At 21.1% G+C, this 12,146-nt stretch overlaps 4 protein-coding genes across 6 annotated transcripts in view; 2 read left to right on the top strand and 2 right to left on the bottom strand.

Moving 5' to 3' along the window:
* The window catches only part of LOC102681907 (transcriptional regulator ATRX homolog), an 8,096-nt gene extending 7,958 nt beyond the window's left edge, over positions 1–138 (top strand). Inside the window, exon 19 of the mRNA XM_031512210.1 lies at positions 60–138. Within this exon, the coding sequence (XP_031368070.1) occupies positions 60–107 (48 nt within the window). The 3' untranslated portion in view covers positions 108–138. The remainder of the gene's footprint in view (positions 1–59) is intronic.
* A 599-nt stretch (positions 139–737) lies between these two features.
* On the bottom strand, positions 738–3,020 carry LOC102677218 (iduronate 2-sulfatase). Of its 2 annotated transcripts, none has more exons than XM_006619213.2 (8): positions 2,820–3,020; positions 2,541–2,718; positions 2,306–2,436; positions 2,047–2,212; positions 1,818–1,967; positions 1,604–1,741; positions 1,220–1,521; positions 738–1,089 (listed from the first exon to the last, which is right to left on the bottom strand). In XM_006619213.2, exons 1-8 carry the CDS (start codon positions 3,003–3,005, stop codon positions 739–741), a joined length of 1,602 nt encoding a protein of 533 aa, XP_006619276.2. In that variant the 5' UTR covers positions 3,006–3,020; the 3' UTR covers position 738. The 2 variants fall into 2 exon arrangements, with proteins under 2 accessions (XP_006619276.2, XP_006619277.2); XM_006619214.2 differs by having other exon boundaries at positions 2,619–2,718.
* A 1,084-nt stretch (positions 3,021–4,104) lies between these two features.
* Positions 4,105–7,444, bottom strand: LOC102677441. Of its 2 annotated transcripts, none has more exons than XM_006619215.2 (6): positions 7,226–7,444; positions 6,960–7,161; positions 6,542–6,642; positions 5,439–6,416; positions 4,686–4,811; positions 4,105–4,517 (listed from the first exon to the last, which is right to left on the bottom strand). In XM_006619215.2, the coding sequence occupies exons 2-6, from the start codon at positions 7,059–7,061 to the stop codon at positions 4,235–4,237; spliced, it is 1,590 nt and encodes a 529-aa protein (XP_006619278.1). In that variant the 5' UTR covers positions 7,062–7,161; positions 7,226–7,444; the 3' UTR covers positions 4,105–4,234. The 2 variants fall into 2 exon arrangements, with proteins under 2 accessions (XP_006619278.1, XP_006619281.1); XM_006619218.2 differs by having other exon boundaries at positions 6,960–7,118; positions 7,226–7,439.
* Positions 7,445–8,656: 1,212 nt separating this feature from the next.
* Positions 8,657–11,762, top strand: LOC102681774 (glutamate receptor ionotropic, delta-2). Its single transcript, XM_006619253.2, has 8 exons — positions 8,657–8,706; positions 9,588–9,764; positions 9,851–10,077; positions 10,223–10,332; positions 10,403–10,596; positions 10,693–10,798; positions 10,907–11,096; positions 11,239–11,762. The coding sequence occupies exons 2-8, from the start codon at positions 9,591–9,593 to the stop codon at positions 11,723–11,725; spliced, it is 1,488 nt and encodes a 495-aa protein (XP_006619316.1). The 5' UTR covers positions 8,657–8,706; positions 9,588–9,590; the 3' UTR covers positions 11,726–11,762.
* Positions 11,763–12,146: the final 384 nt, after the last annotated feature.

Here is a 12,146-nt window from a genome sequence, read left to right as displayed (position 1 = left end):
AGAGAGAGAGAGAGAGAGAGAGAGAGAGAAATGTATACTACATTTCTTTATAATTTCAGGTTACTTCAAGTACAGTAAACAATAAAAATAAAAACCAAGAAGAATAAATAAATCAAAAGATATGAAATAAATATTATTAAAAAGTTTAATTAATATTAAATTTAATTAATATTAAATAGATTAATATTTTTAATTAATTAAACTTAAAAAAATTTTATATTATTTTTTATAGCATAAAATTACTTCGATATTTTGTTTTCTACTCAATTATACTTTCATCTAGATTTTTAATATTTTATATTTGTATTATGTTACGTCAATTTTGATGTAATATAATGTATGATGTTATTGTTACTAAAAAGCTTAAATATTAAATACTAATTAGTATTTGGATAATAATTGTATTGGATATATTATTTTTTATTTAGTATATTTTTTTGAATTTAAATTGTATATTCATAAAAATATTATAAGTATATAAATCTTTTATATATATGTATATGTATATGCTACACTTATATATGTGCTTACAAAAGATTTTTATATCAACTTAGATTATTATAGAATATTAATAGAATGTATAATTTATTTATTATAATATTAATTTAAAGATAAACTTACATTAGACAAGTTTCATATTGCTTTCAATTCTATAAACATGACAAAACTTATTTTATTTAAGAAAAATGTATGTAAAGTATTATAATAACAAATTAATAAATTAAATATAAGTATAATTTAAAGATAATATATAGATTTATTTGATAAAATATTTTTCCAACCATGTTGCAATAAAAACTTTAACTTTTTTTTTAATTTAACATATTTTTGAAAAGTCGCTATATTACGATTTTCACCTTCGTCATTATTGTGATTATACAATTCCTCTGCAATAATATCATTCCAATCTGGTAATTTAGTTTCAGATTTAAATGATAACCAAGCTGTATAACGATATTTATTTGTTCTTATTGTGTATCCCATTGCTTTAATTTCTTTTAAACGTGGTTCATCGCTATTTGGATGTATTGAAGGTTTAATGCTTGGTCTTGGATATTGTCCAAATGCTGCTTCTTTCCATAATATTGACTATAAATTATTAAATATATATTTCAATATATAGCAGTTTCGCAATAATTATCTATTATTGAATTATCTATTATATTATCTATTATAAAGTCAGAAATTGAACTTTTAAATTTATTCCTTCTATTTATACCTCCTTTCTTAAAGCAGCTTGTATAAGTGGCATAAAAGATATTCCTTCACTGCAAGTAATTTCCATTGTTTCATTTGAACAAATAGGTATTGAAATATTTGCTAAATCTGCAATTGTTGGAAAAATATCAACTAATTCTACTATTGAATTTATAAATAATGGATTCTTTTCTAATGAATTATTTGCTTTCTCTTTTGATCTCTTATAAGTAAGTCCAGGTATTGATATTATTAATGGTACTTTTAAAGCAACATCATAATTACTGTATTTTGCCCATTCTGTATGCTCTCCTAATGACCATCCTATGCAAATATTGATTAAAAAAATAAAGTATTGATTAATAATTTAAGAAATATAAAAATTTTAACTATTATTTTGACTTACCATGATCAGACATTAATATGATAGTAGTATTTTTTCGAATTGATAAAATTTCCAATTGATTTATTAATTTACCAATTAAATCATCAATATATGTTACAGATGCATAATATGATTGAATAATTAATTTAGCAAAGCTTTCTAAAAATTAAAAAAGATCATATCAGTATATATTATAAGAATAAAAATTAATTTTCATATATTATTTAAATTGTACTTGGTATTTTTTTCCATGGAAATTTAAGATTTAAAGCAGCAACATCTTTCCTTTTTCTTAAATCATTCCATGGATTATAGGCTATGCTACTAACATTTTTTGACCATTTGTATGGTTGAGGTACTTTAAATTTTTGCAAAGGATGATATTCTACAAAATTCATTCAAAATGATTTCTTTAATTAAAAATTTTATAATTATTATAACATAGTGATAATATTGAACTATACTTAAATATTTTTTAGGATATTTGAATGGTATGTGTGGTTTTTGAAATCCAACTGCTAAAAAAAAAGGATTTCCTGCTTGATTAGATAAAAAATATTTAGCTTCTTTTAATATTTCTATATCTGGTAATGTTTTATTTGGCATTGACAAAACTTTAACTGGACATATCTAAAAACATGAAAAAAAATTATTATATATTAATATTTTTTTAAATTTAAAAAAAATTTTTTTTAAATAGTAATTCATCATATCAAATATTACAAGATTTTGTGCTGGTAGTATTTGCATATTTGTTTGACATATTGGAGCATCTTTATATCTTTCTGTGAATGGATGGAAAGGAATTTCTGACCATGAATAAGGATTATCATCAGAATTGTTTGAACTAATTCCTATAAAATATATAATAAAAATGATGATATAATAAAAAAAATTCATATTGGAAATTATTTATTTTAATTAATATTTTATTTAGAAAAAAAAAAAAACAAGAAACCTGGATGAAAAACTTTTCCTATGGATTTAGTAATAAATCCATTATTTTTTAAATGTTGCGGCAATGTTGTAAAATTACCAATATCTTTCCGCCAATAACTATAAAAGTCATAAAGATGAAGTGTATCTGGTCTTCGACTTGTTAAAAATGAATTCCTACTTGGTGCACACAGTGCTTGCTAAAAAAATTTACATATTCTCTATTTATTATTTATATTTTTTTTTATTCAATACAATATATGTAAATTTCGCATGTTTTAAAACATTTTTTTATGCTAACCTGAGCAAATGCTTGAGAAAAAATGGCAGCTTCTGTTGCTAAATGATCTATATTCGGTGTATACGCTTTAGTATCGCCATAACATCCTAAAGCAGTTCTTAAATCGTCAATAATAATTAAAAGAAAATTTTGTTTCTGAGCCGCGCACCAAATAATTAAATTTATAAAATATAACATAAAAAACATTGCTTATTATATCAATATAATTATAGCTATGAAGAACAATTCTGTTTAAATTAAGATTAAATAATGTTACAGATAAAATAGCATCTCGGAGAAATAACGCTATACGAGTAATATTATTCAATATAGTTCTGCGTAAAAAAATTAAAAAATAAAATATTTCATATATTAATAGCATTTGTAAAATAAATAATAAGATTTTTATATGTTTTTTATGCAGAATAATTATGTATTCTATATTTAATGAATTTTCTGATTTTACTTACTATTGCACTTTATTTTTCAATGTACAGACATATAAATGAAAATGCTATGTATATATGTTTATATATCTACAATATCTATTATAATTATAACATGACCTAATATAAATTACATCAAAATTATACAATAATACAAAATAGTAAAAAATATGGAAAGTATGGAAAGAGTTTTAACATTAACATTAATAAATGCACAAATTACTGCAATGAATTTTTTTCTTGTTTTTCAAGAACTTTATTCTTACATTTGTCATAATGTTGATATTATAATCTATGAAATTTTTATTTTGCATTTATGTATTATATTGATTGAATATTGAATTTTAACTTTTTAAATTTAAGACTTGTTTTGATATTATTTTTTTAAATATTGCAAAATTAATTTAATATTTTCTTTGAATAATAGAATTATTATAATTTGTTTATTAAAATAATAATGAAATATATTTAAAAACATTGAATATATTAATTCTCTTATAAAGAAAATTACTTTCTTTCATTACATGTTTTAAACAAGTATTGCTTTTTGAAATAAGTATTTAAGAAATAAGTATTAAATCACAAAATTGTTAGTTATTTCTAAATATTAATATAAATCTGAATATTTGTTTATTATAATATTATAAAGTATGAAACTTTTATTGTATGGTTTTTACAATGAAATAATTGAAAACTATAGAGAAATAACTCTGATAATTTTCAAGTTATTTCTCTATTTCAGTCTTACAGTCTTTGTGACTGTAATTTTAAATCAAAGATTTGAGTAATTAACAAGGGCCAATAATAAAAAGATAATAAAAAATGACTAGGCAAAAAGACAAAAAATAAAAGATAGGACATTTCTGTTTGCAAAGAGAATTCAAAACAATAATTTATTTCATAATTTAAATATTTTTGGCCCTAGTAAAGTACTCTGATTCATCACTACAATTATTTATCCTCACATTTATAATATCAATTTATTTGAAGTCAATCCCTTGCTTCCTTTTTAACAATTGATAATGATCTTTGATCATCAGTACTTATCGTACAGTCATTTACATTAATATTATTTTTTGCTTTAAAGTCAGTCTTAAAATTTGCTTGCAAATTAGTAGTATCATCTTTAAATATTTCAGTATAATGAAAACTACTCCCAGTCTTTGTATTTGTGCTAATATTATTACTAGTACCATTTGAGTGTACTTCGGTAAAGTGCTTATACAACATTACTGTTGTATTAAATTCTGTTTCACATCCAGGAATTTTGCAACTGAAATATGTTCTGTTTTAATCATCTCAAAACAATTTTTAATGACAAGTTCAAAAATATTTGAAATTAATATTAATATTAATATAATATAGATAATATGTTTATTTGATTGCTCTTAGAATATTAATTATGATTTCTAAACAATTAATTTTATTATATATAACTTACCGAAATATTTCACTATTTTTACTTCCTTGTATTATTGATAGCTTTGAATTAGCATGATTATCCTGGTAATGTTTCCATAGACCAGTTACATTACTCACTTGAGCTCCACACCCAGGAATCTTACATCTAAATAATACATTTATTAATAATACAATAATACAACAATAAATTTAAATAAAAAAATTAATTTTTTGTAAAATAATTTAAGATAAAAAGATACAATAAAAATTAAAATTTTAAATTACATATAATAAATTTTATAATATTCAAGATTAAGACAAACATCTATCATTACAAAGCGAATTACAAAAATAAATTTTTGTATAATCAGACTATTTTATGATAGAGTTGATTTTTATCATGAATTAAAATCAGATTTTTTTTTTATTTACACAATTATACATATATTAATAAATTAATATTGTCTGAATAATTCATAATAATTGATATATAATAACAGATTATATTATTATATATCAAATTATAATAGATACAGTTATATATATATGTATTATATAATATATTTCTATATAAAATAATATTATATAATAATAGCATATATAATCATAATAGTTATTATGTTGATTCATTTACATGTTGATTTCATTAATCAAATCTACATTTTTTCTTTTAGAAGTTTTAAGGATAAAATAATATAGATATTTAGATATCTTATTTCTTATGACTCCTTATATATGTATAAAAGTGAAAAAATATAATTTTTTTTATAAAATATTATTCTTTTATACTTACAAGAAAAAACTAACTGTTGAAGCTTTCCCTTGTTTTAATTTTAATATTGATTTATTAGAATTTGAATTAATTGAACTATTATTGGTTGCTATTTTATGACTATCTTGATGATGACGATAATGGGATATGTATTTATATTTTCTCCCACAGCCATTAACGGCACATTTGTAAATTTCTTGTTTATACCTAGACATGCGTTGTTTTTTTGGAGTATATTCTTCATCATCTGAGCAATTACTATTTGTTTCTATAGTATTTTCTTCAGTTTTCGGAATATCACGATCAAGTTCATTTCTAACAATTCTTTCTAAATTATCTAGTTCAATCCTATGTTCTTGATTTCTTGAATTCATATTACATATTTCATTTTTTGTATTTTTTGTAATGGTAATATCACCATTTACATAAATTAAACTATTTTTTTCTTGGGAATGTTCAGTTTGTAATTCTGAGCATTTATTTGTATTATTCTCATATTTGGATAGAAAATTTTCTGTATTTAGAATTAAATTCTCATTCATAGGAAATGTATTAGTTTCATTTAAAGATTCATTAGTGGAAGAATAGTCTTCTTTTGAATTGTCATTTGCAGCATTTTGATCATGGGAAACTTCATTTTTTTGTACATTATCATTTCTGAGAAAATTTCGCTCGTTATCATCATATTGACATATTTTTATTCCAAAAGTTTCATTTGCTCTTTTTTCATAACATTCTTCTGTGCTTTGTACATTTTCTTCATCTATTGCATTTTCAGGATCTTCAAAGCATATTACTTCTGGTTCAGTTGGTAATGTTAGTGGTTGTCTATGGCAGTTTTCGATATGTTCTTCGAGATTGATACTAGTTGTATGTAAAGATCCACAATTTGTATATGGACATATAAATACATTTGTTTCATTATTATGCCATTCTTGATAATGGCGCCACATACTTCCTGGATCAGATAATTCTTCTCCACATCCTGGTTCTCGACAGCTATAAATTTAATTATTATATATTGTGATATCATTATTATATAATATTGTAAAATAAAATTAAGATATTAATATTGCATATTTTGTAATTTTATATATAAATTTTTTTTTAGTAAAATAACTTACATAAACCTAATTTTTAAAGCTTCAAGAGCTTCGTGTGTTTTATATTCATCTTGATTGGTAAATGTCTTACCACAACCCCGTTGTTTGCAAGTATATACTTCCTAAAAGTATAATTTAAATAATATATATTTTACAAATAAATATTATATAATTTTTATTTACATAATTTTTACCAAAAATTTTATAAAATACTGATGGATAAATTGATTAAAAATACTAATCAAATATTTCATTTATATTCAAATTACATCTATTTTTTTGTTTTATTTTGCATTTAAACATTATTTTTTGTTATTAAAAAACTAATTAAACACATGTCATAATAAGTTAATAAATATATATAACATTATAATATATCGCTGAGCGATTTGTTTTGAGTTAAAGGTCATTGAACTCATTAAATGGCTCCAGTTTTTACCTTTTTGGGAGCTATTTCCTCAATGGTACGATTTCTAGACACAAATCTGATAACGCTAACTTCAGCAGGTCTATCTGTACATGTATCTGTACCCTGGCCCATCTTGGCCAATTTGCAAGAAAAATGATGAATAACGACCCGTTTCAATGCTCACATAACCTGCATTCACCAACAAGAATTCAGAAAGGAATTTTTCTTGCACCTTGAATGAAAGTTCCAAATACACGATCATTTCTACAAATAGAATACTTTATTGAGCTACTTACCAACAAAGTGCACTCCCATTCGTGCCGAAATGTCTTTTTTTTTTCACCTCATATTATACTATTGCCAATAATATCAATCATTTGTTGTCATTTCAATATACTCAAGCTACTTCATTGTAAATACGTATTCATCATAGTCTTCTCGTCCACCATTATTATAAATTTTATCTCATATATAGTTGAGAGTCACTGTAGTAAATGCACCTTTCGATGTTTATTCCATCTACTTCATATCAATTCAAGTTAATATATTATCGATATTAATATCGATAATATATCGATAATATTCGATATAGACATTTATCGATTTTTTAAATATTTTTATCGTTTTAAATTTTTGTGCAATATGAACATTTTTTAAATTTTCAATCAAATATTTAAATATTTTTAATTGACGATTTATTTTTAACGTCATATTATTTCAATGTTCATGAATTTTTAATTCTTTATAATGGAAGATAAAATGAATAATATCAATGAATTCTTATAATGTTAAAATCAAAAAAATCAAAAAAATTAATTGATGCAAATTTAAAAAAGCAAATTCAAATAAAAATTATTTATTATTTCTTACTATTACTATTACTATTATAATATTACTAATTAAAAATAATTATATTATATCAATTACATATATAGTATATTAATATTTTTCCATTAATTTTCAAATATAATATTATATATTTATTATTAATTTTTATTTTTTAGAAAAGTTATCAGATTAAATTCATGTTTATAATGGAAGATATTAATAATCACCAGTTGCTATGTAAACATTACATTGTTAGTCAGGTCGCTATTAGTCAAGATATGACCAGTCATGTTAATATCGATTTACTTAGCCAGTTTTATTATGAAAAGGAACTGTATTAATGTACATATTAATATATAGTCTTTATTTAATTATAAATAAAATTAATATTGATGTAATTGCAATTTATATAAAAAAATGTATATTCTTCATTCTTTATTTCTAACAATATTTCTTTTTATTCAAAAATTTACATATTATGTTCACAGTGAAGGTAAGTATAACCGACTTCTTAACTTTTTAATTTAATGAATAATAAAATAAATTAATATTAATTTTTATATTATTATATTTTTCAATATCCTTTTCTTTATTTTTCAATAAAACATTTTATAACTTATTTTATTTTGGATTTAATTGATGAAATTTAGTTAATTCAAAAAACATATTGATTTTCCTAGTTCCTTCATATTTGAGTTATATGAATAACATATTCATTATTGCTACAGTTATATTTTTATACATTATATATAATAATACGAAAAACGAATATATAATAAAATATTATGTAATTAAAAAGTATAATATTTAATTAGTAATAATAATATTTTTATATATTTTTATATTATATATTTTTTGATTTTTTATATATGCAGATAACGTGGCAATTAATAAAGATAATGAAGAAGAAAACTCCATACCATCGCAAATAACAATAACATCTTGGAATGTAAGTTTTCTAAAAAATTCAATGTTAATTATATATATATGATAATTATTTATATTATAATTATATATAAAATGTTATATATTGTATAATTTATATAATATAAATTCATAAGATATTTTTAAAGGATTAATTCTATAAATCAAAATAAATCGAAAAATTGATATATAAAAATATTGATTAAAACTGAATTCTTTATTAAATTATAAACAATTTAAGTTTATGTTAGATGAAATAAGATAGAGATAAAATGAAGCTGCAATTTCCATTACATTGCGATATTGTTTCAATGTAATTTAAATTATTTATAACTTAATAAATATTCTTCAAGATACTTTCGTATAACTATACTAATTTTTATATTTGTTCTGACATCTAGAATCGATCTTTCAAAGATATCCTATATGTATTTATATCTTGTATATTTTTTCTGAATTTTTATTTTTTTACATATAGAAATCTATATTTTGTAAAATTTAATAAGAGTTGCATAAATAATAAAAATATACTTAAAAATATACTTTAAAATTTATAATCTGAGCAATATATAATATAAAATATATATAAAATACAATATTATACAATATTATTATAATACTTACTATTATACAATATTATTATAATATTGTTCATGTACATTCATTTCTAATCTTTAATTTATTAATAATTTTTATTAATTTATTTTGAAAAGCAAATTATATTTATGTATGTGGATTAAAATTTTATTAACAAACTCTGCAATTAAAATGTTTTACATTAATGTATCATATTTAAAATGAAGATTAATAATACATTGAAATGAAGATTAATAAGATTATGAATATTGTCTTTTCCTCTTTCTTGTTTTTTTTTATTAAAAATATATGGAGTTTATTTTTTTATAGGATATGCCTTTCTCAGGAATTGTACAGAAAAATGGAAAATGGATTGGTCAAGGATATGCATTTTACATTTTTGATTTAATTAGTTCGAAATTGAATTTCACATATACTATTATTCCACCAAAAGAACATATTTTGGGTAATGAAAGTAGTGGTATTCTTGGATTACTCTACGAAAAAGTATCATTTTAAGAATTTTTTATATAATAAAATAAAAAAGATAAGGTAATTAATTAATTATTGCAAAATTTTATTTCATTTTATAGAAAGTAGATATAGCTGTTGCATTTCTTCCTATGTTACCGGAAATGCGACGATATTGTTCGTTTAGTACTTTACTAGATGAAACAAAATTAACTGCTGTAATGAAGAGACCTCAGGAATCGGCTACAAGTTCTGGCCTATTGGCACCTTTTGAGAAAACTGTTTGGTTATTAGTTTTAACATCATTAATTTTTGTGGGACCAATTATCTATCTTTTTGCTAATATGAGGTTCTTAAAAATTTTTCTATTAAATAATTTTTCATTAATAAATATAAATATTTAATTAAAAATTATTTAATGTTTTTAATGTTTCTAAAATTTTATATTGAAAAATAAACTATTATTTTATAATTATAATAATTTTTTAATATAGAGCAAAATTATGGCATGATCCGACTTCTGAAAATTTCAGTTTGTCTTCTTGTTTCTGGTTCGTTTATAGTTCACTTTTAAAACAAGGAACAAACATTATTGCTATAACAGGTAAAATATTAACAATTTTAAATTCTTTATCATTACAATTTTAAATAATTGTAATTTTGTGAAATTGCAGATTCAACGCGAATGCTTTTTGCCACTTGGTGGATTTTTATATTGATTTTGACATCTTTTTATACAGCAAACCTTACAGCATTTCTTACAAGACCTCAATTTACACTATCTATTAGTTCACTAGAAGACATTGTTCACAAAGAATATAATTGGATCACTTACAAAGGACGCATAGTTGATTTTCTCCTTTCTCAAGTAAGAATTTTAACTACTTTTAATATTTTATAGAATAAATTTTGTAATAAATAAAAAATTTAATCCATATATATATATATAATAAATTATTTTTAGAATCAGCAAAATGACTTAAGTTTATTGAACATAAGCAAACAGCAAGGAAAAGGAATTTTCAAATATTATGAACCATCAAAACCTATTTTAGAATTAGTTAGTACAAGTATGTATCAAATAATATAAGATATATGTAGATAATCTGGTAAACATGAAAAATTATAAAAATAGATGATACATAATTTTTCTTATTTGATTTTTTTCTTTCTTTTAGAGAGACTTTTTTTAGAAGAAACACATTATTTAGAGTCTTTAATATTCAAGGATTATGTGAATAAGACTCGCGATCATTTAGAACATAATTTACGTTGTACATATGTTATAATGCCTGGTAATATTTTAGTAACTAGTCGTGCCTTTGGTTTTTCTCATGGTTCTACTATTGAAAAATATATAAATAAAATGTAAGTTTTAATTTTTAGCTAATTTATTTAATTTGAAAATAAAAACAATTGCTTATTATTTTTAATAAATATCCAATCATATATAGAATCAATTTTCTATATATTAAAAACTTTTTAGACATTATTTATTATTGAATTTCAGGTTATTAAGATTAAGAGAAACCGGTATTACACAATTTAAAAAAAAAGAAGATCTTCCATTAGCTGAAATTTGTCCAGTCGATCTCCGTTCAACTGAAAGACAATTGCGAAATACTGATCTTCTTTTGACATACAAAGTTGTCATAGGTGGATATACAATTGCTACAATTATTTTTTTATTTGAATTAATTTACGCGTGTATATCTTACCGATTACAAAATAGTAAAAAAAAAATATGTCTTCCTTGTTGCGTTCTAAAAGAAAAAATACAAAATCCCTTAAATAACAATTTTTCAAACGAGAAGTGTATTATTATGTTAAAAAAAAGTCCACCAACAATTTATCAAAATCATAAAAATGTTTTGATACAAGGAAAACGACAATTTATCAATGGAAGAAGTTATTATGTAATAACTGATCCAGTCGGTGATCGAAAATTAATTCCTATTAGAACTCCTTCTGCTTTTCTATTTCAATGTACAACTTGATTATAGAATTAAATAATATAAAAATATACATTTAAATTATTTTATAATAATATATTAAACTTTTAATTATATGTTTAAAAATTATAATTCAAACAAATTAAAAATTATTAGTTTGTTTTTTGTAATTTGTTTGATTTTATAAAAAGTTTATTTATAGCATATGTATTGTCATAATAAATTACATTAATAAGAACATAAAACAATTGATATGATATATACATTAATATAATTTAATATAGTACAAGATATAAGTAATATAGTACAAGTTTCCTATATTTACATTGATTCAATCCTCTTCTTTGTTTATAATTGTTTAATTAAAATTTATGCTATTAAAATTATTTTTATTAAAAACTAGTGTTAAAATTATTTAAAATTTTTAAAATTTTTAATTTATGCTTTATTTTTATCTTAATTTTTT

Source organism: Apis dorsata, unplaced genomic scaffold, assembly GCF_000469605.1.
Source record: "Apis dorsata unplaced genomic scaffold, Apis dorsata 1.3 scaffold_397, whole genome shotgun sequence".
Lineage (NCBI taxonomy): Eukaryota > Metazoa > Arthropoda > Insecta > Hymenoptera > Apidae > Apis > Apis dorsata.
The sequence above is the reverse complement of the archived record's forward strand: the minus strand, read 5'-3'. Positions and strand labels throughout refer to the sequence as shown.